General features: G+C 39.4%; 1 protein-coding gene across 2 annotated transcripts; it reads right to left on the bottom strand.

Annotated features, from left to right (window-relative positions):
- Positions 1 to 23702, bottom strand: AGTR1 (angiotensin II receptor type 1). Of its 2 annotated transcripts, XM_063166947.1 has the most exons (4): positions 23646 to 23702; positions 19033 to 19149; positions 18390 to 18555; positions 1 to 5617 (listed from the first exon to the last, which is right to left on the bottom strand). In XM_063166947.1, exon 4 carries the CDS (start codon positions 5562 to 5564, stop codon positions 4485 to 4487), a length of 1080 nt encoding a protein of 359 aa, XP_063023017.1. In that variant the 5' UTR covers positions 5565 to 5617; positions 18390 to 18555; positions 19033 to 19149; positions 23646 to 23702; the 3' UTR covers positions 1 to 4484. The 2 variants fall into 2 exon arrangements, with proteins under 2 accessions (XP_063023017.1, XP_063023016.1); XM_063166946.1 differs by lacking the exon at positions 18390 to 18555.
- Positions 23703 to 24046: the final 344 nt, after the last annotated feature.

Below are 24046 nucleotides of genomic sequence, written 5' to 3'. Positions count from 1 at the left end.
TGACTTTCACAAAGGCATTTATTGATGACCTGTGTGGTTTTAGTAATACTTCAGACAGTGAAAGTTTTTATATAATCAAGGTAAGCTTCTATGATATAAAACCATGGCTATTGAAATAGAAAACATTTAACATCCACGAGTTACAAATTACAACTGCACGAAAATATTGGAAAAAAAAACCACCTAGATTTTGTTATCTAACTTGCCAACTGCAAAGCTGGTGCCCATGGCACTATTTCAGCAAAAAAATCACACAATGCTGTTCTCAGACATGATCTGCTCTGTCCCCATCCCTTGAGTGTCCTGCCACATCTGCAGAGCTCGCTGGTGACACTGAGCTTGAGCTGGGCTGTAGCATTGAGGGTTTGTTAGTTCAGCCTTGGCTGGGAGGTCGCTGTGGAGGTGCACTCAGTGATGGATGGAACAGCCCTCACTTTGCACTAAGCTGAAAGATTTATTCTTTTTGTCTGTGTGTGTTTTTCCCCCCAGTCTGTTGCAAAACCAAAAATAAATATTTACATTTAACACTTAATATTTACAAATTCAACAAGTCCCTGTTTTAGGCCTTCAACCACCCTCTCCCAAGGATTTGTTTCTTCTTTCAGTGGCAAATATTTCCCTGGGAATACCTGCACTTTAGTATACTTAAAAGGAGGTCAGGTTTATCAAAAGAAACCTTTGCTGAAGCTATTCAAGCAAAACTAGAAAACTTACTCTATTCTCTGCTGCTGTCACAGTTTCACGTAGACAATAGAAATAGTAATGCTGGCAAAGTAAAGGACTTTTAGTCTTGTGCTTACTCTGCAAACTCTTGATTAACAATGTAAACATGAGGAAATTGTTAGGCCAAGAAGCCAGATGAATTCCTGCTCTATCTGTAATGGTTTTGTTGGAATTTGGGCTAACCAGTGTAGATTATACAGTATGATTTAGGATGGGTGTACAATGAGCAAGCAAGCAGGGAGTAGAGCACAAAACATGAGTCATAGAAAGTACTATTGCACAATAAATAAAAATAGATGTTATGCATGTACATGGCAAATATGTAATTTAGTAATTATTCAGCAGAAATAAAAGGTGTTCGTTCAAAGAAATCAAGTTGTGGTGGAATGAGGGCTGTAATGCCTGCATTTAGGGTTATATGCTGTTCCCATTAGAACTGACTTGGGTTCCTCACAACAGCAGGGTACAAGGACAGACTCAGAGTTTGCAGTATTTTACTTTGGTCATCACAGGAATGAAAAGCACTGTGGATATTCCTTTTAAAACTAACTGCATACTATTGCATATTAATAGTTTTAACCTTGTGTTTTTTAAGCTAATGGGAGTTTGCTCTTAAACATCTACAGCCAGTTTTTCTTTTGATATTAAGAAGACTCAATGCAAAGTTCACCAAAGATGGCGAAGTCATACAGAGCCAAATCTTACCCCCTTCTTTGCTGGCATTGGGTAGGTCCTTGCACCAAAGGATTTTCTGCCCCTCAGTAGGGAGCACAGAGCCAAGGGTCCCCAGCAAAGGCCAGACTGTCTCCTGTGCCTGCCCCATGCACAGGTGGGCAGGGGAGTGTAAGGCTCAGCAATAACACATTTCCCAGCACCTGCCTCGGTTGCAGATACATGATGGAAGTGGTGTGGATGTCCATCCTGTGGGCTCTTCCCTTAGCTGTCAGTTTGGGGTGTTGTGAAACAGCAGCATCTGGTTGTACACAATAACTCTGTGCTCCAAGGAGTTTACTTTCTGCTGTTGCCCAGTTAGACTTGCTGGAAAGTTTTATCTCTGGGCTCTTTACAGTATCTGCTGATTTGTTGGTTTTATTTTTTTTTTCTTTTAAGGAGCTAGCATATTTGGCAGCTGATGATTGTTTCCTTACTGCTTAGGAGAACAAAAATTTCCCTGCTTTATTTAGGAAAGCTTTCCCCTCCACTTTCTTTGCCTATCGATTCAAGGTCTGTGCTGCCCTCAGAGCACACCAGGTGCAATCCCTTCCTACCTTCCCTCCAGCTGAATGTGCATGCTCCTGCTCTTTCACATGGCACAGACAGATGCAGGTGGCACCAGTAGCTTAGGATACACAGCCTCTTAAAACTGCAGGATCTGGCATGAAATTATCAAGATGAGTAACCAATGGCTTTGATTTTTTTCGTCTTCTCTTTGAGACTGCTCTTGTAGTAATGCAATCAATGTTTTGAAATGAGCTCCCTGTTGTGGTCACTGGGGACACTGGGTTTCAGTGACCAAAGGGATGAGCAGGTGATGAGAAAATGCTTGCTTAGACTCTGTCAAGGAAATTACTGGCCTCCCAGATGGACAAGTTTGTGTTTTATTTATAGAGGAGTTTTGCCACAAATGAGGATCTTTAGATCCTTCAGGTGGCAGAGAAGTGTTGCTGTTTCTTCCTGTAACAAATCTGAAATGTAAAGCAAATTTGTGGCTGCATCCAGCAGGTGGCAAGCACAGTGTGCAGAATTATGGCTGGACAGAGATGCTTCTGCCAAGGGAAGCTCCTGATGCTGCTCAGCATGTGCATGTGTGTCCATGAACAAAATACAGATAAATGGCAATCTCTGCCAGCCTTTTGTCAGCTTAGAGAGGGCTGGGGCACCAGTCCTCTTCTGGGTGCTATTGATAATGCATGAGGTTATTGCCAATTTAAGCAAATGGCTGTCTCACATGTGAGCATATGAGATAAACACAAAGTATTCAGTATAACAATTCAAATGTCTTTAAATGCCATAGTTAAATGATGTTCAGGCTTCAAATGTCAAGATGCTGGCTTGCAATTAAATTAACTTAAAGTTTTAATGAAGGTGAGTTTTTTTTATCAAACAGCTTTAGAAGTTGTGACTCAGAATGCCTTGCAATGTATGAGTAGATGCACTGTTCCCATTTTTGCAGCTGGATGAACAAAGGCAAAACTGAAAAAAAAGTCCCTTAGTATAGGTGAACGAAAGAGTAGGAAGATTTCTAGACCTGGCTGTAGTCCCATTTTTTCCTTAAAAAGTATTAAACTACAGGAATAACTGTTTTGTTGTGTTTTGATTTTGATAATCAGAAAATATGGATTATCCAACCACTCGCTACTTGAGACAAAGCCACATTATATGTACGATTTTGAAGATAATAAATACCACAAATCCTCAAGGGGCATGTAATTTTCTAGATGATATATGTAAAGTTTTGGATTTTTTAAAGTTCTGTAATCTCAAAAAGTACTTATGAACTCCTTTATCTTTGAAGACAATAAATGGGTGTGAATCAAGCATAAATATTATCTGAAGTTCATTATTTGAGGTAAAAAGGACACATATGAGGATATCATTGGTAGAAACTTCCCACAGTGCTTGTCTCCCTTCCTCTTGATTTGTACTGAGAATTTGAGCCAGACTTTAGTTCTGATTTATGCTAGTATAAATCTGAATTTGTTCCATATAAATAAATAATGTTCTACAGGGAGAAAATACTCTGGGCATAATTTTCAATAAATGGAGAGAAATTCCATAAAAACCAAGAGTAAAGTTTGATCTCGGATGTTTTGTGATGGGACTAAAGGTATTATTAGATAAACTGATGCATAAGCATTGTCATATTCTTGCTTATCAGTATATGAGTTTACTAAATGTGCAGGAATTTGAAATTTTTAAATTTTAGTCATACAGAGTATGGAGTCAACTCCCTCTGTATATAAAGTTCTTCAAAGTCAGGGTGGCTTGTTATGAAGAAAGGCTGAGTGAGCCCCAATTCTGTGCACATACACAGTTATTTTGTTAACTACTACAAAAATACCCACTGACATATAAATGTACATTTCTGAAGCAATGTTTGAAATGTATGAGTAGGAATATAAATCTAAAAATATATTTATTCTATATTTAATAAATAAATCTGCATTTTATTGCATATATTATTATGAAAAAATTGCCATTAAAAATAGTAGCATAAATCAGAATAAGACCAATTTCAAGAACCTTAAATTTCCATTTGAGTTTAAAATTGGGCCTCTATATATAGCATATATTTGAAAATATATTATAAATATGATTATAGGACATTTATGTAATTAAAAATAAACCAACAAAACAAAAAAAAGCTCCACTTCTTCAACAGAATAGCTCACATATATGCAAGTCAGGTTCATTGCATTTAATGTTATTTATACAAGTGCTTCCTTTTGAAACACCTGTGAACTTAAGTCAGGAGTTTTCCCTCCCCTTCTTTCATAGTTGCAAGCAAACAGTGGGATGTGGCAGGAACTGTGACACACCTGTCCAACACTTAGGCTGCTTTCAGTAAAGTGAAATGATAACGAAGCAGTCCTCTTTACAACGAAAGCTGTAAGGCCGCTGCTGACTCTTTCCAGTATGATTTCTCTGAGGTGATCCAGTGTTGCTGTAATGAGCTGTGATGTTCACGACCGCAGATGAATCTTGCTGTTCTTGGTGCTTCACACACAAGGCTGTTCCAAAGGAGGACTTTGTGCAATGCCTCAATCGGTGTCGAAAGGCCCAGCAGTCTTTTTGGTGTGCAAGCGGATATTTTCTGGTGGCCGATAGGAGAGGGAGCTCATTTTGGTTGTGAGGCTTGGATGTGTGCTGACATTTGGTGGGATGTATTTAATTAGCTGAAGGAAGTATTTTTTAAAGTTTTTTCCAAAAAACACATAAAAGAAGGGATTCAGACAGTTGTTAAAGTAAGCGATACAAATGGTGAAGGGCATAGCTGTATCCACTATATCAGTGATTTTGCAATCTGTTATTACATGTAATTGAATCAACACATCCAGAAAAGTGAACACTTGATGAGGAATCCAGGAAAAGAAAAAGAAGAACACAATTGCTACAATCATCTTGAAGATATCATCATTTCTAGTCTTGTTTTTTTGAATTTGATATGCCTTCTTCAGCGTCTTCCAAATTAAGGTGTAGCTCGTTAAGATGATCAGAAAAGGAACTAAAAAGCCCAGCAGATTTTTGGATAGGCCCAGCCCGACGCGGAGCGTGGTGTTGTTGCTCTCGTAGCGGAAGCCGCAGACCGTCATGTTGAGGTTCTCGGCGAAGAAGATGTTGCGGTGGATGATGACGGGCAGGCTGGCCACGCCGGCCAGCAGCCAGATGGCCACGCAGGTGCCGCGGGCCACGGACACCGTGCGGCGGATGCGCGACTGCACCGGGTGCACGATGGCCAGGTAGCGGTCGATGCTCAGGCACGTCAGCAGGAACACGCTGGCGTACAGGTTGAAGCTGATCCCCGCCGAGGCCAGCTTGCACAAACAGTTGCCAAAAGGCCACTGGTACTCCATGGCCGTGTAGGCTGCCCAGAGGGGCAGAGTTATCAGAAAGCACAAGTCAGCCAGGGCCAGGTTGAGCAGAAAGATGCTGGCTACGGTTTTTAATTTCATGTAGCAGTAAATGACAATGACGACCAGGCTGTTCCCGAATATGCCTATGATAAAGATGATGCTGTAAACAGTTGGAACCATAATGTAGATGTAGCTGTGCCGACCTGAAACAGGGCAGTCCACGTGGATTCTTTTAACAGTTTCTTCAGTAGAGTAATTTGGAATCATCTTGAACTCCTCAGCTGTAACCTAGCTTCAGGGAGAAAAGATGAAGCTCACACCTAGGAGGGGAAAAGAGAAAAAAAACAGTATTTATGACAGGAATTTAATTTTTACCAGTTCTCAACTAAATGTCAAGTTTTTTTCAAGTCTAACACAATGTATCAAGGTTTTTGAATTTGAAAATAAGCCATCTTCAAGTGTTTTAACAACCAATTTCTATTTTAATACAGACTTTGCAGAGTAAAACAGAGGTAAGAATGTTAGGAGTAGGCTGAACATTTTTAGATTACTTTTAACATAAACCTCTTCCATATTAAAATAATACTGACTAGTGAGCATATGTCAAAAATCATGAGAGACTGAAAATAGCAGATAACTATAAATTCAGCAGAGTATTTAGATTATTTTCTTTCCATAAATAGGTGACACATTTAATGAGGTAAGTTATTCAGATATCTCAGAAACTAAACTTAAGCACTCTGAATACTAATTAAGTATGTAAATACAAACTGCAATGAATTAAGAAAATAAGCGACTTTAGATTAGGTACTCATTTGTATCTCTGAGATTAATCACTAGAAATTTATTTATACATTGAACTTAATTCTTTGAGAAAAATTTTACATCATGGAGAAAGATCAAAACACAGTCTAGTATTCTGTTGTACCAAAAATACCTTAAATATTCAGAGGTTACTTAGCTCCCCATCTGGCTTGGAAAGATGGCATTTAACTACTAGTGAGGGGAAAAAAGAATCTGAAAATCCAGACATGTCCAGATCTGTTGTACATTAATTTACTGTACAAAGAGTTTAAGAAGGGTGCAAGGGGGAGCATATTACTTTTTCAGTTGCTGACAAAATTTATGTAACAGAGTTGAAGGTGTATTTCTGGATCACATTAGTGTTCAGAAGGGTATGAAATCTCCTTTAAAGGGCACCTGCTTGGTTTGCCAAGGCCTGTGTGTTTTGTAAGAATCATTTCTTTATTAATGACTGATTACTTTAGAAAGCAGGTAATGCAGTGTAAGTGACTCTAATATTCATTACTTTCCAGAGTCTAAAAACAAATAGTCTTCCCTGAATAATAATGTATGTTTAAAAAAAATTAAAGTCATTATGGCAGAGTAGTGTTTATTGCTGCTTGCAGGATCCAGCTATAAGCCAAACCTAACTTGTGCTGCTTAAAACAAAGATTAACTGAAATACTTTGGCTTCTAAACCAAAACAAAGCAAACCCCAAACAGCAAAGAAACCCTTTATAAATGGAAGACCCACCCTAAGTCCCTGGGCAGTACAGAAGCACTCAGAAAGCAAAGGTGCCATCCTTACAGACATAGCAGTGATGTCACAGATGCAGCTGCTCGTTATTTGAGTGCTTCTGCACTGATGTTCCTTTTAAGTTCAAAATGCCGCTGAATTTGACTGGCTCTTAGTGTTTGACTGGCTCTTGTTGGAAGCTGAATCTTTTTACAAATGACTGTATTTATAATAGGGAAGTGAGGCACAGATTTGTTTCATCAAAACCCACACAGGAAATCTGAAGGAGCCGGGAACTGAACCCAGAATATGGGTTGCAGGAAGCATCTTGTGAGCAAGGTCACCCTTTGGCTCTTAGCCTTTTGAAGACTTGTTATTTCTCTATCTTAGCTTATGTTGTAGCATATGTTTGCATTCATAACCTGATTCATTTCTGCGAAGCTAGCAGTGTGATGTCAAGATTTAGGTTTTTGATAGGTAATAATTCTATCAGGTTGAGAGCATCTAGTAAAATGCAACTAATAGACACTTTGTCAAGATGTGCCATGCAACACTTCCCAGTCCCTTCAGTTCATTCTGTGTATTAGTCTTGTTGCTTCAGTTGGTATAGATGTCTCAAAGTGACATCAACTATTTTTGCCATGTTTGAGAAATTAACAAGCCAAGCAAACAGCTACCCGAAAGAAAAATTTGCTATTCTGATCACACGTGGCACTCTAGTACATCCTGAGCAAAACCTGGCTTTTAAGCTGTGCCAAATCTCAAATACAAGGTGTTGGCTCTGTGGAAGGTCAGCCTATCCCTGGGACAGGGAAACCACAATAGAAAGATTTCAAGATAAGTCCTTTTATCTCATCTATGGTTATGAAAGGAACTTTGACAGTAACTGATGTGTTCTGCAACATCAAGGTCTGGCAACATTTGCCCTGTCCCAGCTACAGGCTGGTGCAGCACGGTCACTTAGTCTTTGCTCCCTTATATACCCACTAAAATTACAGCCCAGAACTTTGCAGTAGGAATCTGGAGTGATGTTTCTGCTCAGGAGATCACCTGTGCAAGTTGACTGGCAATAACATGGGTCAGGCCCTGGGCAAGACCTTTCCCAGAGAGAGGAGTCACCAGTCCCTGGTACAATTTAGCTCTGTGTGAACTGAGTGACAGATTCAGTCTTTAAGGCAAATACAGCTGTAGTGAATATTCCCTTTTGGTGGGCTTGATTCTGGGCAATGGTAGATGCCAAGGCAATTTTCCCATGGTCTCCTCACACACCCCTTCAGTGTACTGCATTGTGTTGTTTTGCTTCTAATTTCCCTTTTCTACCCACATGGTGACCTGTACTGTTTCATGTCTGTAGCAGCTTTAGCTGATACTAATTAATAGCATTTGTTCTTTTGAGAAAGAGTAACAGTAATTCTATTACATTTTTAGAAATGTGTTAAAATAAAAAATAATTCACTTGGGAATGATTGTCTGGCACTCTGAGAATTGCCTGAGCATATTCTGGAGTGCTTGGGAAATAAAAAAAGACAGAACGATTCCCATGAAGAATCAGGAATTTTGTCAAGAAATAGTATTATACTCAATCTTCCTCTGTGAGACTGTATAATCCTTCTGGAGGTAAAAGGTTTTGATGTAACACTGACATCAGTGAAATTGTGCAAATGATGTGTCTGGTGTGCTACCACTTTTAAATTATACTAAGGAATTACAATCAATAATTAAAATAAATTATAATATAAATTATAAAATAAAATATCAATATTTTCAGTAAATGACAAGGAATCAGAAATATGTAATGTGATTGCTTTTGGGTAAACACATATGGATTGCCATCTGGGTATCTGAAAACTGTCTGAATGAACTGAACTGTGAGAATGAACCTCATAGGAGCTGTAAGAATGAAGCACACTAAGGAAGGCACTGCTAATCCCAAATGGAATTTTTAAATTTCCTGGAAATTTTAAACTTTCAGAGCTAGCCTCAGGTGGATCTGCTTCCTTGAGCACAACTGTAACTTCAGAGCATTAGGGGAACTTCAAAGCTGGAGAAGGTAATTTTTTTTTGGAAGACATGAGTAGTGTGAGGGCCACTGCAGCAGTGAGTTCCTCACAGGCAGTGATTTCATTCCCATACCACCTTCAGTTTCTCCTGTTATTCTCACTTGCCACAGTTCATCTGCTTGTCCCAGAATCAGGGTTGCACACATGCAAAGCAGATGCTGGCCAGTTAAATGTGTACATTAGGTTGTGCACATTGATAATTCCATGTAAAGCATCTCAAATGACCTGTGTTAACATAATGATAATTGGATCACTTTAAGGCTGACACACAAGGTGCTTTTTCTAACAGGATTGAATTGTGACTGTGAATGGTGTGGTGGGCATCAACTTCCAACAAATTATCTGGTGAGCAGTAAGTACCTGTTCTGAGGTACTGTCCTGTTTGACCTTTTATCTTTTTTAATTACAATGATTACATAAGTCACTGGTGATGAAATTCTTCACACTGCTCAACCAACTACTATTTACCATTCCATTTATTGCTTCTGTTGGGCGAACATGCATCCTAATTAAACTGCCTGTGGAAACAAGGAATGCTGGGCTCATGCAAGGTAAACAGCACTGAAAGATAAGATAGCAGTGGCTGTGGCTTTCTCTGAGAACTTTGTCAGCTAAAAATAGGTAAGCAGGTGTCACAAGTCAGATTCTGAACAAAAATGTATTTAATATTTGCTTTGACAATGACTAAATAAATACAGGCTGACCAATCCTGCTACAGCTCATCCACCTTATCACTAGATAATGTGCACTTTCCTTCTGACAGTGGGTGGGCTATTTGCTTTCCTTACAAATGAGAAGATAGTTCCTTATTTAAGAGGATACTGCATTTTGGTTTTATGTAAAATTTTTGCATGAGGAGAAAAGAGAATTAAAAATGTTTGGCACAATATGTTCAGTATATTAGCTATATTTATTTCTTTCTGGTGGCATAAACTTTTCTTTATCTTAAGAATTCAGTGCCCCCCTTTCCTAATTTATTCTAACTGCTGAGAAAGTAATGACACTTACACATGCTTTATTGCAAAGGCTTTTGGGGTCTTTTTCTATCCCATAGAGTAACCCTTTCTCTCCTCATGTTCTTAATGAATAGAGCAACTTCTATTTTACACCCACACTTCAGCACCTTCTATGCTTTCCTGGAGTTCCTGAGCAGTATCATTGTGAAGGCATAGATTTACCTTTCTCCCAGCTCTTATTTCTTCAGCTAGTTCTACCAGTCTGTATTTCCCACTGATGGCTTTCCTGAATATCTTTAATCCAGAGTTGATGGCTGAATTGTGAAGGGAAAGAGAAATACAAACAAGGGTACATGATTCCAACTGTGGGGCCATTACAGTGGGTTCTTGTCATCACTGCTTGTACCTTCCCCTGAGGACAGCATCTGACTTTGTGACAAACGCCAATAAATCAAAATACTACTGGAAAGGAGCTGTGATAGGCAGTACAGCACCAGACAGTGGCTGTACATCAGCTCACAAACACCAAGAGCACAAAGCAAACCTCAGCAGACCTGTGTCAGCAGCTGTCAAGCTGCTCTGCAGTTTTGGATCAGGAGGTGGTCTGACATCAGAACAAACAGAACTTGCAGGACCTTGTACTGTAGCATTTTCTTTTAACAACTGTGCAGCTGAGGCAGCTGTCAGTCTGTTGAAATTGCTGTCAATTTTTTGATGTTTGCTTTATTTATTTAAAAGTATGTATCTTTTTAATGCTCTAACCTATTTTTGAATTCTTTGTGCCTTCCCCTTGCAAGAGTTCAAGCTGGTCTGCTTTACTTGTGCTGGCTCCACATAGCTGGAAATAATCTGCCTGTGATCTTTTCAGGATTTGGTTCTCTATAAAATCGAAACCTAAATTGGTTATTACTTTTTTTGTGCTAGCAGAAAAAAAGCTCCTGTTACCTTGCAAATGTGAACTGTTTATGTACTCTGACCTTCTCTGTAAGAACTTTGTATTTATTTCCTCTGCCATACTTCAAAAGAGCCTGTCCTTCTGTAGGATGGCTTTATAGCTTATTCTGAGAAGCATTAACATCAATCTTCTGTTTGTTCTCGTGGACTACTCTCATTAATTTTGTCTTCACTTCACAAGTATCTTTCAACTACTCAGTTTCAGTCATAAAATTTATGTGAAAAAGGACAGATGAAGGGACTTTTTCCTCTGGGAAAAATCAATGCTTGTGGAATGTCTGAACAGTGAAACTGGGGGTGTGTATGATTTTGCATGATTATGGGGGAGTAAAATGCAAAAGAAAGTAACACAGTTAAGCACAGTGACATTTAAATTGCTTTCAAGTTTAACTCATATAATGTAGACTTTGACCACTAGAGGTCTGTATTTCCTATCAAGTACTATCACTTTTCAAAATATCCCCTTCATTCAAGATTATTTAAGATGAAAACATAAGGCAAAATATATAACATTGTACTTATTTAAATTTAATGTATCAGAGGTAACTACTTTAACTTTATTTTAGCATCTAGCAGCTTCTATCTAATTTCCTGTATTCTGGCACGTTCCTGGTTTTGCTAACCTTCAGTCCAGTTCTTGCACTTTTAAGACTTAGAATAAGATTATGATATTTTATGTTTTCAAAGACATACGCAGTTTGTCTCTGTGACATAAACGAAGAAGAATATTTTAAAGAAACTTCACTTTAGCAATGCAGATAAAAAAATAGTGACACCTACTTATTCAACTAAGATTATTTTAGATCTAACTAGGCATGTTATTAATCCAAATATCTGCCAATTTTGAATGAAGATCTTTTTACTGCTGAAAATGACACTTTATAATTACTCTTTTTTTGAAGCTTACATGCTTTTAGAAATTGAAAGGTAACACAAGCCTACACAGTGTTATCCAAATGATGTGTACATTTTATGACTGTTAAGCAATTTAACAATTTGAAAATAGAAACATATTTAATAGTTTTTACACTACCACCATACCCCACTTTTACTAATATGCTTGGATTTGTCATTACCTCTTTGGACAATGTCAGTGCATGATACTGCTATTCTCTTTCAAATTATGTGTTTACCTAAATAGTTCCCTAATGCTGGAAAGGGCAAACAGCTTTTCATTCAGATGGAGCAGAAGGGTTGTTAATGTCACAATGAGATTTATTTCATTGAAAATAGTAAGCAAGCAAACTAGAACCAAAAAAATTATAAACTCTAGTGTCCTGTGCCAGATGAGTTGGACTAATGAGTATCTTGTCCTGTATTTATGTCCAATGGGTCATTCAGTGTCAGTGTATCTCTGTGCACTTAAGGGATGTTTGGGTACAAGCATACAGTGTGTATATCTTTAGGTTGCTAAAAATAGGAGCATTTAGAGAGAATGGAAGTGATATCTAGAGATAGAAAACCAGCAAGCAGTTGGCTAGATTTAAAATGAGGAATAAAGAAATCTAATTATTATTTGCACACTTACACTTTGTGTTAGAAATCTATGTGGCAAAAATTGGCATAAGTGAAAGGTCATTTCCAAACATTAATTTATGGGGCTGTGGAGGGATGAACAAAATCTTTGAAGTATATTTTTTGGACATTAAATGATAAAATACTACAATGTAAGATATGACATTTTCCTGCTCTTTTTAGCAATCCACAGTGTAACGCTGTCACAGCTGTAATGAGAGCAGCTGCAGTAGCAGGGAAGGTTTGGACTGTTGTTTGCATATACTCTCACTGTGCAGGCAGAGTCCAGGAAGACTGGAAATCTCTTCCTACTACTTAGCTCTTTGGACAAAGCTAACTATCAATCCCCAGATTGTGAATGTGTTTGTTGGTTTTTTTTCCTTTTTTTTCCCCAGAATCTGGGAAGCCCTGATGTACATACCTCTATAAAATTTTACTTGTAGAAGTTAATGCCAAGAAAGGATTGCTCAACTTCACTAGGGTTTCTCAACCTCACCAGAACTTAGTGATTGCTACCATAGCAATGATTATGGGGAATTTTTTTTTTTTTACATAATTTGTGGACTGACAGATCAACAGGGCACTCGTTAGAGCCAGACAAAGCAGATAGTAAATAGAATTCTTTTAGTTTATAGGTTTCATTATTAGGATTCTCTAGATTTAAGTTTCAATGTAAACATTGATTTCCTCTTATATGCGCATATTTGTTTTCTCTGCTGTTAAGGGTAAGGAAAACATTCTTGGGTTGAATCCATGTAGAACTGGACTCCAAAACACTGAAAGATTAAGCACTGTCAGCATGCAGTGTGTTTAATCTCTTGTGGAGGATCACTGGGGTGGTGGTTTTAGACAGTGCTGGCCCTGGATTGACAGTGTATGCCAGATATTTTAGACTTTTCTGCTTAATTTTCTGGTCTCTTTTTTCTCCTTTAATCATCAGAACAATCTCTGTTTTCTTTCTTTGACCAAGGCTGCATGAATGTGTTGCAAACTCTCTGGTGTTTAATATGTTTTAGGTATCATATAACCTTAAGGATATGAATATAAAATTCTCCCCAGAGCAGTAAGTTAGAACTGAAAAGATAATTAAATAAACAAAGTAAAATAGATTTCTAGATTAATAGTTCTATTTCAGTATTTCTGAAACTAAACATCACAATGCTACACTTCAGAAAAGATGGTGTTTGAAAGGGGATTCTCATGGTGTCCTGTCACCTTGGTTGGTCTGTCTTGACAGAAATGAATATCATCTTTTCCTCATCTAGTTTATTAAACCTATAGCCAAATTAGTTTTTAAATATGAGAATTAGTTGTTATAGCAGCAAGCAGTCGCTGCTCTTGTTTGTAACACAAGGGAAAGAATTGTCTCTTTCTGTAGAAGAGGCTGAAGACATGTAGGCAGCAAATTAAAACTTTGAAATGAGTGCATCAGCTACCATCCAGCATAGGATTTTGCACCTCTGCTCTAGCCATTAGCTTTGCCAAAAAAGGAAGATTGGTACCCTTCTGGGAGATAAAAATGATCAATAATCAGCAGGCTAACCTGTGGTCTGCTCCTCAGGACCATGTTGTTGCCTCATACTGCTCACAATGTCATTCGCTGCACATTAGATGCAAGTAAATGAAAGATAAAGATATTTCAGAACAATGTAGGACTGGAATTTCTAAGGTTTTCTGCACTGACATGAAAAGTTTTTTGAATCGCAGATTTTAACAATAGCACAATGTAATATTTCAGTATGAATACACATTTTACTGCAGGTTTATAACTTCAAATTCGATGCTGGGTTATGAAGTATCTTAAGGGTATTTGGAAGTACCTGTAAAAATCAATAATTAACCAGAATTAAGCCATCAATCCCAGAATGAATAAAACGATGAGTTTGAGCTGTGAAAGGTTACATGCTGCATGGTTACTTCCTCTGACAGTGAATGAATGCATTAACACACTTCCTTTATTGCAGTTGGGATTGCCTATATAAAATACAATGTGTCCCATGTGATTGTTTTTAATAAAAGACAGAAATCAAATTCAGGTTTATTAAGTGCAAGTGAAATAGTTTGATGAATTTTAAGTTTCTTTCTTCATAGCTTAGTTCCATGACTAAGAAGTTTTAAAGTTTTTTTGCGGGCTTTTTTTCTTAGTTTTTGCATTGCATTGCATGGCACATCCTGCACAAATGGATACCTAACCTCACATCTGAAATATCTCCATTGCTTCCATATGCAATGCACCATAAGATTCGATTGTGAATGCCTCCAATCTGAGAAGTAAGGGAATTTACATTATTTCTGGCCTTGATCCAGATCTATATTTGTCTGATATTAAAAATGCTGTGGAGAGTCAAGAAAGAAAGAACCATACAGAAATAAAAAGCACTGCTGTGAGCACAGCTTATCATGGCCAGTTCTAAGGGCAGAGTTCAGGTACAGGAGTGGGGTATCTCACCTCCTTTCAGATCCTATATAAATCACAATTAGCTTACAGGACATTCCCTACAGCTCTGAGTCTGCCCTAAGTTAATGGTCTTCTTCCCTGAAGCTTGAGGGTTCCTTCTTCAATGTGCAAAAAATAGCAGTAACAACTATTCCTCCTGCCCAGCTTGTGGGAGAAATGTCATTATATTAGTGTAATTTCAAGCAAGTAGAGCTTAATAATACATTTTATGTGCTGTTTTGAGTACCACTGGTCTCTGATCCTATTCTTGCTGTAAGGAATGTTAGCTGGAATGCATCCAGCGCTGGAAGAGTTGAAGTTTCATGGTCTGGATCTCAGTCTTAGTGGTTGCACTTGTCCAGCAGAAGGGAGCTGTCAGGGGGAGAGTGGCCTTATGGGGGGAAAAGGTTACTTCCTTAAACTGCTATAACTGCCAGACAGAGCTTGCTTGCCAGCCTCTAGGTAAAAACAACCAAGATTTACATAAGCTTAAACTCTGGGTTGTATTAGTGGTTGCTAATAGTTAAGCAGAAAAAGGTATTTCATGCATATAAATCATAAATTATGCATCTAAATCATAAAATGGTTACTGCATGAGTGACATGCCCACAGCAATATGCAATCACTGTCAGAACCTTTTCTGATCCTGGCAAAGATTACAACAGAAAATGGAATGGAAAGGCCAAAACTTCAACTATTTCCTCAACAACCAAATTCCCTACTTCTGGGAGAAAAGGATTTTTCTTGATCTTTGTTCTTTTTGCCTTACAGCTTTACTGTGAAAGACACAACTCAATCAGTGGTGTTACTAGTATAAATGTACCAAAAGTAATGTTTTAATTAGGTTTCTGTTGCTCCCTCTAGGCAAGGATATTTCTAGGAAGAAGGGTAGGGGACACAGCTAATAGTTTTGTAGACAGAGTTGGGAGGTGATAGCACTTTGTGGAATTTATAGTAAGTCCAAATTGAGGCTTCCTTGTTTTTTCCAGTAGTTTATTTTATTCGGAGACCACAGTGTCGTTTGCCCCTCTCTCAGAGTCATGTAGCTCTGCTGCTGAGCAAGAAGATAGAGGCAAAAATGACCATGTATGCAGTTTATTTGCACTCCTGAACAACATGTCTTAGCTAAAGGTGAGATACTAATGCCATCAGCAACAAACTCTGAAAATAACTTCTACTTTTCTGGTTCAAGGAACTGCTTTTCTGTACCCTCCTGTAAACTAGCAAGAAAGGTGCCACCAGAGAGCTTACATAGATTTGCTTCAAGCTGTAAAGCAGATCAGTAACATTTTGATGTGCATGGCAACATTCTGATGTGTGTTGAAGCCTTACCTGGTATGTTAATCCTCAAAAGAACATTTTCCTGCCACTGAGCTAAATCACCAGGTTGGGTTATGATACACCTATGAGCTTTACAGCCTCAATATGCAGGATGGGCTTTTTATTTTTACATCCCACTCCCCACCCAACCCCCTGCTTCCCCCCCAGCTACAGAAGACAAATGTAAATTAATGAATGATAGGCTTTAGAAATGCTTTGTGCAGAGCAATTACCTTCATCTCTAATGATGGCTAATCAAAAAGCAGGAGGGAAAAGAAACACTGAAAATTCTCTGCTTCTACTCCAGAAATGGAGAGATCCCCTCTGTACAGAGGTGTTCCACTTTCTAATCTAATGGAAATTAGATGAGTTGACTGAGAGTAGCTCATGTTGCATATTGCTACCTAAATAGAATTTCCCTCTAACGAATCCCATTCCCGTTACCTTTCACCAACGTGGTTAAAGTTAGAAACAGAATCTTTTGCTTGAGTAATGAAGACATGAATTGCCATACAAACATGTGTGCAGATGCAGCATTTCTATGTGGGCACAGACAAACCAGAATCACTTAAGTGTCTGTCATGGTAACTAAACTAGCTAATGTGAAAGCTTTATCACTACATTTCCAGTGTCATGGCTAGTGATTTCCATGTAACTTCCCACCAGTCAGTGCTACAGCTCTGAGGAAAGCAAACCTTGCATTGAACACTTTTTTCTTTTTTTATTTTGAAAAATAGTGTTTGTCTTACTGAAGAAGCAAAGGCAATGTATTGTGGATTTCTGGGCAAGGAAATGGATGTTAGATTTCAACACCTTAGTTCAGAGGAAGCTTTGTCTTGTAATTCAGCCATCTGTAATAGGATTTGGTTCACTGTGTCTGACTGAGACACTTGATTACTTTTCTTATTATATAATTAATTTAGACATCCTTACAGTGGGAAAATATCACACAATGGCAATACCCCTCAGAAAAGACTTTTCTTCCCTAAATGAGAATGTTAGGAACAGCCTGGAGGGAAAAGTTAAAAGATTAAAAGCAAAAGATCAGCATGGAGGCTTCTTAATGAATCGCTCATTAGGGTCAGAAAAAGGGAACCAAAGGCAGAAAGGAAAGAAAACAGTATGAGTAACTGGCAAAGTACAAGAGTTTATTCAGACAAAAAAAATCTTTTAAAATGGTAATGTAGCTAAGCCCAAGAGAAGTTAGTATCATTGTAACAGTTGGTAGGTATAACACTGAAAGCATAGAGGCCCAATTGTGCTTTCAGTTGCACAAAACTCCTCTTAAGGGCAGATCATTATGAGGACTAGAAGAAAATTTGAGAATATATGAGTCAATTGAACTAGTGAGTTTCTAAGGGGTTAATCAAAGAGAAGGAAAGGTCAAACATAGACACCTTAATCCATGTCAGTGTGAAAGGTATTATCACCCATGGAAAAACAAGTTACTATGATCCTTAGTGCTTTGTCTGGAAGGCAGCGCACTTAATAGAATGATCCCAAAATAGATGTTCTGACAAATTTGTACAGCTTGTTTCCTGTTTTTTCCCCCCCCAAAGTAAAATTTATTGCTGTATTTTGAAAATAAAATTAATTGGTGAACTCTTTGCTGTCCTGAGATGTTCCTTGTGGGTACTGAGGACCAGCCAGAGACAGCAAAACAAAGACAGCTGTTACAGCTGGAGTGAGCTAATCCATGATGCTGTGAATCACTGCATCCTCAAGCAGGTGCAGTCTCAGTTCTCAAGCAAACAAAAGTGCAGAGAAGCCCAGAAGGGGTAGTTCTGTGCCCTCCCAGAGATGCTGAATGAGCTTCACTTTAGTGCTAGGAAATTACTGTGCAATTCCTTGGGTGTGTGGTTGTCCCTCACTGACATGGCTTTTTTTTTAATGTTATGTTTAAGAACATGGAATGGCATCATAAAATTTATTTGAAGGCAAAATTATTTTGAACCCTTTTTCTTTAAAGTGCTTTTTAGGAAGATCATGTGAAAAATTTTTTTACCTGATTTGAGAAAAGCTGTAATTATCTAGTCTAATATGCTAATAACAAAACCAAGAGGAAAACAATAAAGACAGCACAACTAGAGTCCCAGTTTGACAACACATGTTGATTCTTGTCCCATGCCTTCCATTTCTCCACATCAAATAGCCTGAGGATGGAGAAAACAAACCCTGAGCCACTCCAGTAGTAGCAGACTTACCCCTTGGCAGGGGAAGAAATTAAAGCTATATAAATACATAGGCTTGGGCAACACGAATGAGTGGAGAAAGGAGAAAAGATGAAAACCAATAGGAGTTTATAAAGAAAAAGATGAAAGGGCAATGTACCTCTTATAAATGTAGACTGGGAAGGGCATGTGTGGTTTCTCAACAAACCAATGGTTTCTCAGTAAACAAGCCCAGGCTGCATCTTTGTACATCATGTGCTGCCTGCTTCGAGGAAAGGCTCTGGCCAGGCTGTGCTGATGCTAAAGCAGAGTTAAATGGAGGCAGGCTGCCAACAGAACATTTTTTAGAGAAGTCAACTTGTGCATTTTTCTCCTTGCGTAAGCCCCCCATCATGGAAGTACAGCTGTTCAGTGGTTTTCTGGAATGTTTCACTTATTTGCGTGTGTCCCTCTCAGCTAGAAATGCTGAGGCACACCACTCCTCTTCAGTGTTCTCCTCTCTGTTTTCTGAAAACTGAGTGGATTCAAGAACCCACTGAATTTTAATTTCTATTTCTGCTCCTATACTTCATCTACTGATTATTAGATTGTACTAGCCAAGGATCTATCAGTAACTCACAAAGTTGAATGATCTAGAAGTAAAGAAAGGAATAGGTGAATTAGCTGAAATTAGGAGTTTAGCTATATCATTCTTTGTTCTGGCTCTAACCCTAATTATAGCTTTCACCTCAAGCAGTGAAATACTGTCTAAATATTGACCTTGTCCAAATTCAGCACAAGTTTCTTCAGATATTGCCAGTTACCTTTTGCTGTAGCCTGCTTTTTATCTTGTCTTCAATCATGGCACTCACTGCTGCACTGCCAATCTGATCTCACTTTCCTGCTGTGAGGCGTCTTCGGTTATTACCCGTTCCCTGTGCCTGCAAGAGAAATGCTGCTCAGCTGCAATGAAAGGAGATAAACACCACACACAGTAACAAGCCCTTCTAGCTGGCCTTGTTATGTACTGAATACCTGGACACTTTTGCTATCAAACAAAACGCAAATGGAATAAAAATTTTAAAAGACACCTGAGCGAAGGCCAAAAGGCATAGTTCTTTCACATGATGGTGCAGCAGAGAACACTAACAGCATGTCATTTGGAACATGATAGTTTCCTGTCCTTTGTTGCAATTCACTTGAAAGCTCAGAGTAATTTTAGTATAATCCGTCATTTATCTGAAGACCAAAACTTATTAGACCAACAATTTTATTTCATATGTACTTTGTCTCAAACAATCAGCTGTTACAGGACTTACAGCCAAGATAACCTCCTTTCTTTTGTTACAGCTGTGGTAAAAAAATGTTAAGTATGAATAACAAATTTGACCAACAAGGGGAGTTGGGATAAATTCCCCAAAATGTTCCAAAGTGACAAAGATCCTTCCAGGGTATATCTGGCAATTTTAGGGTTATTTTGTTTTCTTATGTTGGCAAAGGATGCATTTTAGAAAATGGTACAGAACATGGAATGAGTGTTCTGAGTAGACTGTCTATTGGTGAAAGTGATCTTAAGAGACAAATTCGTTAATGGAAAGGGAATGGAAAGAAATACTGTCATTAGCAAGACATTGCTGGCTTGCTCTTCACTGCTAGGGTGTTTGGGATCAGAAAGAAGAGACAGAAAATGATACTGTGATTGGTAACTTTCCTACATACAGCCACAATTGCACTGAAATAGTTCTCCTGGAGCCTTTCTGTTCTCTGTTCTTCAGGCTGCAGTGTTTCAGCTTCATGAATGTGCTCTGTGCATCTTGAGACTCAAAGCATACATGAGGCTGCCACCTACTCAAACTCTCAAATGCATTTGAACTCACCTTGTGCTCACATGCAAAAATTTTATCTTTTATGAAAAGTTAATTCCATGTAAGTAGGTGAGGTTAAATACTCAGCCATAGCAATGTCTTTATTCCTGTTGGTGTTGTGGAAACTGACCCTACAATTGTGAAAAGAATGATGTAATGTTTTCCTCCACTTCTCTCTCTCTCTCTCTCTTCAAATGCGATCCATGTTTTTTACTCTGTTTTCAGAATTCCGTGAGACTTCGAAGTATGTTTCTTTGTAATATTCTGCCATTTTATCTTCTCAAACCTGATCCTAAAATGCAGAGGCTGACTTAAAAACACCACAGTCACCTTTAGGACTAGCTGTCCAAAAATGTGAACTTCTATCCAATAATACTGAAAAATTCCTAATTATTTTTTGAGAGGAACACAGGGTAAAACACAACATGTGTGTCACTGCATTTCTGGTGGAATTGTTGTGCAGCTGAAAGCAGGAGGAACAAACAGCAGCAATAAACTAGATAAGGCTTGAAAACTGAGCCAAGATTACCCAGAGGCTGGAGACGGAGCTAGACATGCCACAGAGCCTCCAGGACAGGCAGGCTGCTGTGGGTCTGTGGTGGCCAGGCTGCAGCTTCACCCAACCCTCCCAGCTGTGAGCTCCCATCTCACCACGCTGGCAGCTCTGAAAAGATTCTCAGTTTATGCTTCTCCTTCTGCAGAGATGTTGCTGTGCTGCCAGCACCACTGTCAGAAACAGCTGAGGGCAATACTTTGCTCTGCTGTCCACCACCCTTCCCAGCTGGTCATTTGTCCTCTTTTTTTTCATGAGTCCAACGTAAAGCCCAGGCAGATCCATCTGCAGGCCAATGAATCCTGATAATCCATCTCTCCTACTCAACTTTACATACAACATATCCAAATTCAATTTTAGTTGATCTTTCCTCTCATTGAGGTAGTCTCCTAGCAGAAAACCACTAAATTCAGTTTAAAAAATGCACAATACTAACCATGTAAGTCAGATGCAGTATTTGATTAAAGCAATGCATAAATATCCGTGTTCTGTATCCACATCAAGACAAATACGACCTTTTATGAAGTCACCAAGGCAGAATAGGATACTTAAGGTGCAGAGAACATGTCAACAACTCAAACAAGTGCATGGTTCTTAGACTGTGATTAAGACCCCTAAAATTGTGCAGTTAAAGCCACAGGTGAGCTTATGAATACTACTGGTGACACTATAATAACTTCTGGAACACAAGAAGTTCCAGAGAAAAAAGAGAGATAATGAGCAAATAGGAGTAATTTGTGACTGCTTAAAATGGTTTAAAGTAATGCCTTTGTATAAACAAGATTTTAACTAGGACAGTGGAATGAGAGTTTGTAATTTATGTAACTTTAAATTACCACATTAATTACTGTGTTCAACAATAGGCAGTGCCAGAGAAAAGAACTACTTAAATATGCTCCTTTAACAAACATGGAGGATAAAATTACCACAGAGAAGAAAACTTAGGAGTAGAAAAATGTAGTCAGTGCCCATAATCCAAAATAGAATTTTTTAAAAAGGGCGCTAACTCTGACACTGATTTCCCTGTCAGTCCATACATTTTTAGAAAGTGTAAAGTCATCACCATGTTTACATTCTGCATCTGCCTCTGTTTTTATAGTATGACACAGAGTGAAATTATTAAATATGTTTTCCAATATTTAATACAATTAATATTATTCAGGAAACACAAATACCATCATTCACTTTCCTGTTCTAAGAGGACTGTAAAATGCAGGTTGTTGAGTTGTGGTATTTGCAAGTTAAAAGCAGCACTCTCTTCACTTCTGCCCTGCTGTGGGTACTGACACTTCAGGCTGGTATTTTAAATCAGTAACTTCTAATTGCAGTTTGCACATGCTGGCCAGCCCAGAAGATGCTGTTTCAAAGCAGGAAGGCAGGACACCTTACCCCATAGAAAATGAGCACACTTCTGCTCTCCCCCAGTGCAAAAATTATCTCTGTTTCCATCTATTACTAAGACAAAAGAAAGAGGAGAATGAAACCAGCTATATTCAAATTTAATGATAAATGTGACTTCTTAATTGGACAGGGCCACTTTGCTTTGTCAGTTCAACAAGATAAACTAGGAAGCACACAATCACAAATGATTTTTCTCTGCTATGTAGCTCAAGTTGAAGAGAGGAACAGAAATACCACATTCCTGCTGGAAAGGTACATATTTTAAACTCTTAATACATGAGCAAAAGCTGAATTTGTAGGCACTTAATATTTTGAAAGAGGCTGTAATTTAAAGATTATGGTGGCAACAGGCAAAATGAACTGCCATAGTCAGGAGTATGGAACATTTTTCTGACACTAAAATAGACCCAAAAAAGCCTTTCTACATCATCATGGTAATTACCTGCTTCAGGCCATACTTAATCCTCCTATTCAGACAAAAATCTAATCATATTAGTGCTGTGGGTTGTGCAAGTGACAAGAGAAGAGGCTTCCCTATACAAAAAATTCCCTCTTTATACACTCAACCTGTGATTTTCCTGAGCCAATTTACTACCTTCTCCCTTGCTATGCTGCAAAACACAATTCAATGAGTGCTGCTACTTTTGGAAGTGATGGAAATTTACCCTGAACTGTAGCATGCTCTGGGCAGAATCCTGCTGTCCCTTATTGCCGTACATCTCATTACTTCAAGGAGTTTTGCAGAAATATAGAAATAGGTGTAAGTGAATACTGCAATTTTACTGCTTGTACCTGACTGAGCTACTGATACCCCAGTTGGCTTAGAAGAATATAGGGCTTGAACTTGTAAGTAACTGGTAACAGTAAGTGTTCTGCTGCATGGAGAGGGGAAGAACAGTAAATATACTAAGGGATTTCATCTGAACTTGTTGAAGAGCTCTAGTCCAGTGTGAGTCTAGGAGAAGTTTAGAAACTGGCTGAGGAAAAAAAGGCAGAGAGGCATTTTAACTTTACTAATTAAAATTAATCTCCGGTTGTAGAGCACTCCAATTCTTTCTCTGTAGAAAAAGGATAGATCTGGTTATGGAGAGCATATGATACAAAATTCTGATTAAACAAATACTTGCTGCTAACTGCTGGAAGTGGCATTGCCTGCCAGACTGAGAAACTGAACTGTTTGCACAACTCCCAGAAGACATGAGCATCACTTTTGGTGTTTGATTTATTTCTATCTTGAGCTTAGCACAGCGCTAAAAATTTAATTGCTCATCTGATCCTGAGCTGAGGTGCCAGGGCTGCATCCTGCAGGATGCTGGGATGAGCCTCGATGGAGTTCCAGCTCCGAGGGCTGTGCCTCCTGCCTAGGGTGCCCTGCTTTCTCCAAACTGCTGCCGAGACTCCAGAGCTCTCAGGGCTGTGAGCCTGGGGGACACTTAGTCCTCTCTAAATAATCCTGTGGAGCGAGCCTCGCAGGGCGAGCCAGAGCACGGAGGATTAAGCGGCTGCTCTTCGTCCAGGGCTGAGCCTCCCAGGGCCAGTTCTATCTAAGCCAAGCAGAAATTCCGTGCGGGGCGGTGCCCGCAAACGCTGGGGCTGTCCCCGGCCGGGCCGCGCTTACCTGGCTCCGGGCGGGCGGGCTGAGTCCCGGGAGCGCCCCGGGCTGGGCTGGGCTCAGTCGGGTCGGGCCGGGCTGGGCTGGGCTGGGCTGGGCTGAGCCCCGGGCGCTCCTCGCCGGCCGCTCCGCTCCTCCGGCTCCGAGCGCGGCCGCTCCGTTTATAGCGAGGGGCGTTGCGGCACAGCCCGGCTCGCCCCTGCCTCTCCCCACCCATCTCCCGGGACGGATCCCGCTGACCCCGCTCCCTCCCACTTCCCTCCTTCCCCGGCAGCCGGAGGGCCGGGCGGGACGGGGCAGGGCCAGCGCGGGGAGTTGCGGATGCGGGGATGGGGCGAGGGATGCTCTGAGGGGCCCCTTGCTCGCCCTTGCCTCCAGCTGTCGGGGGAAGGCTCGAGAGTGGTGCA

The sequence above is a fragment of the Melospiza melodia genome, chromosome 12, assembly GCF_035770615.1.
Source record: "Melospiza melodia melodia isolate bMelMel2 chromosome 12, bMelMel2.pri, whole genome shotgun sequence".
Taxonomy (NCBI): domain Eukaryota; kingdom Metazoa; phylum Chordata; class Aves; order Passeriformes; family Passerellidae; genus Melospiza; species Melospiza melodia.
The sequence above is the reverse complement of the archived record's forward strand: the minus strand, read 5'-3'. Positions and strand labels throughout refer to the sequence as shown.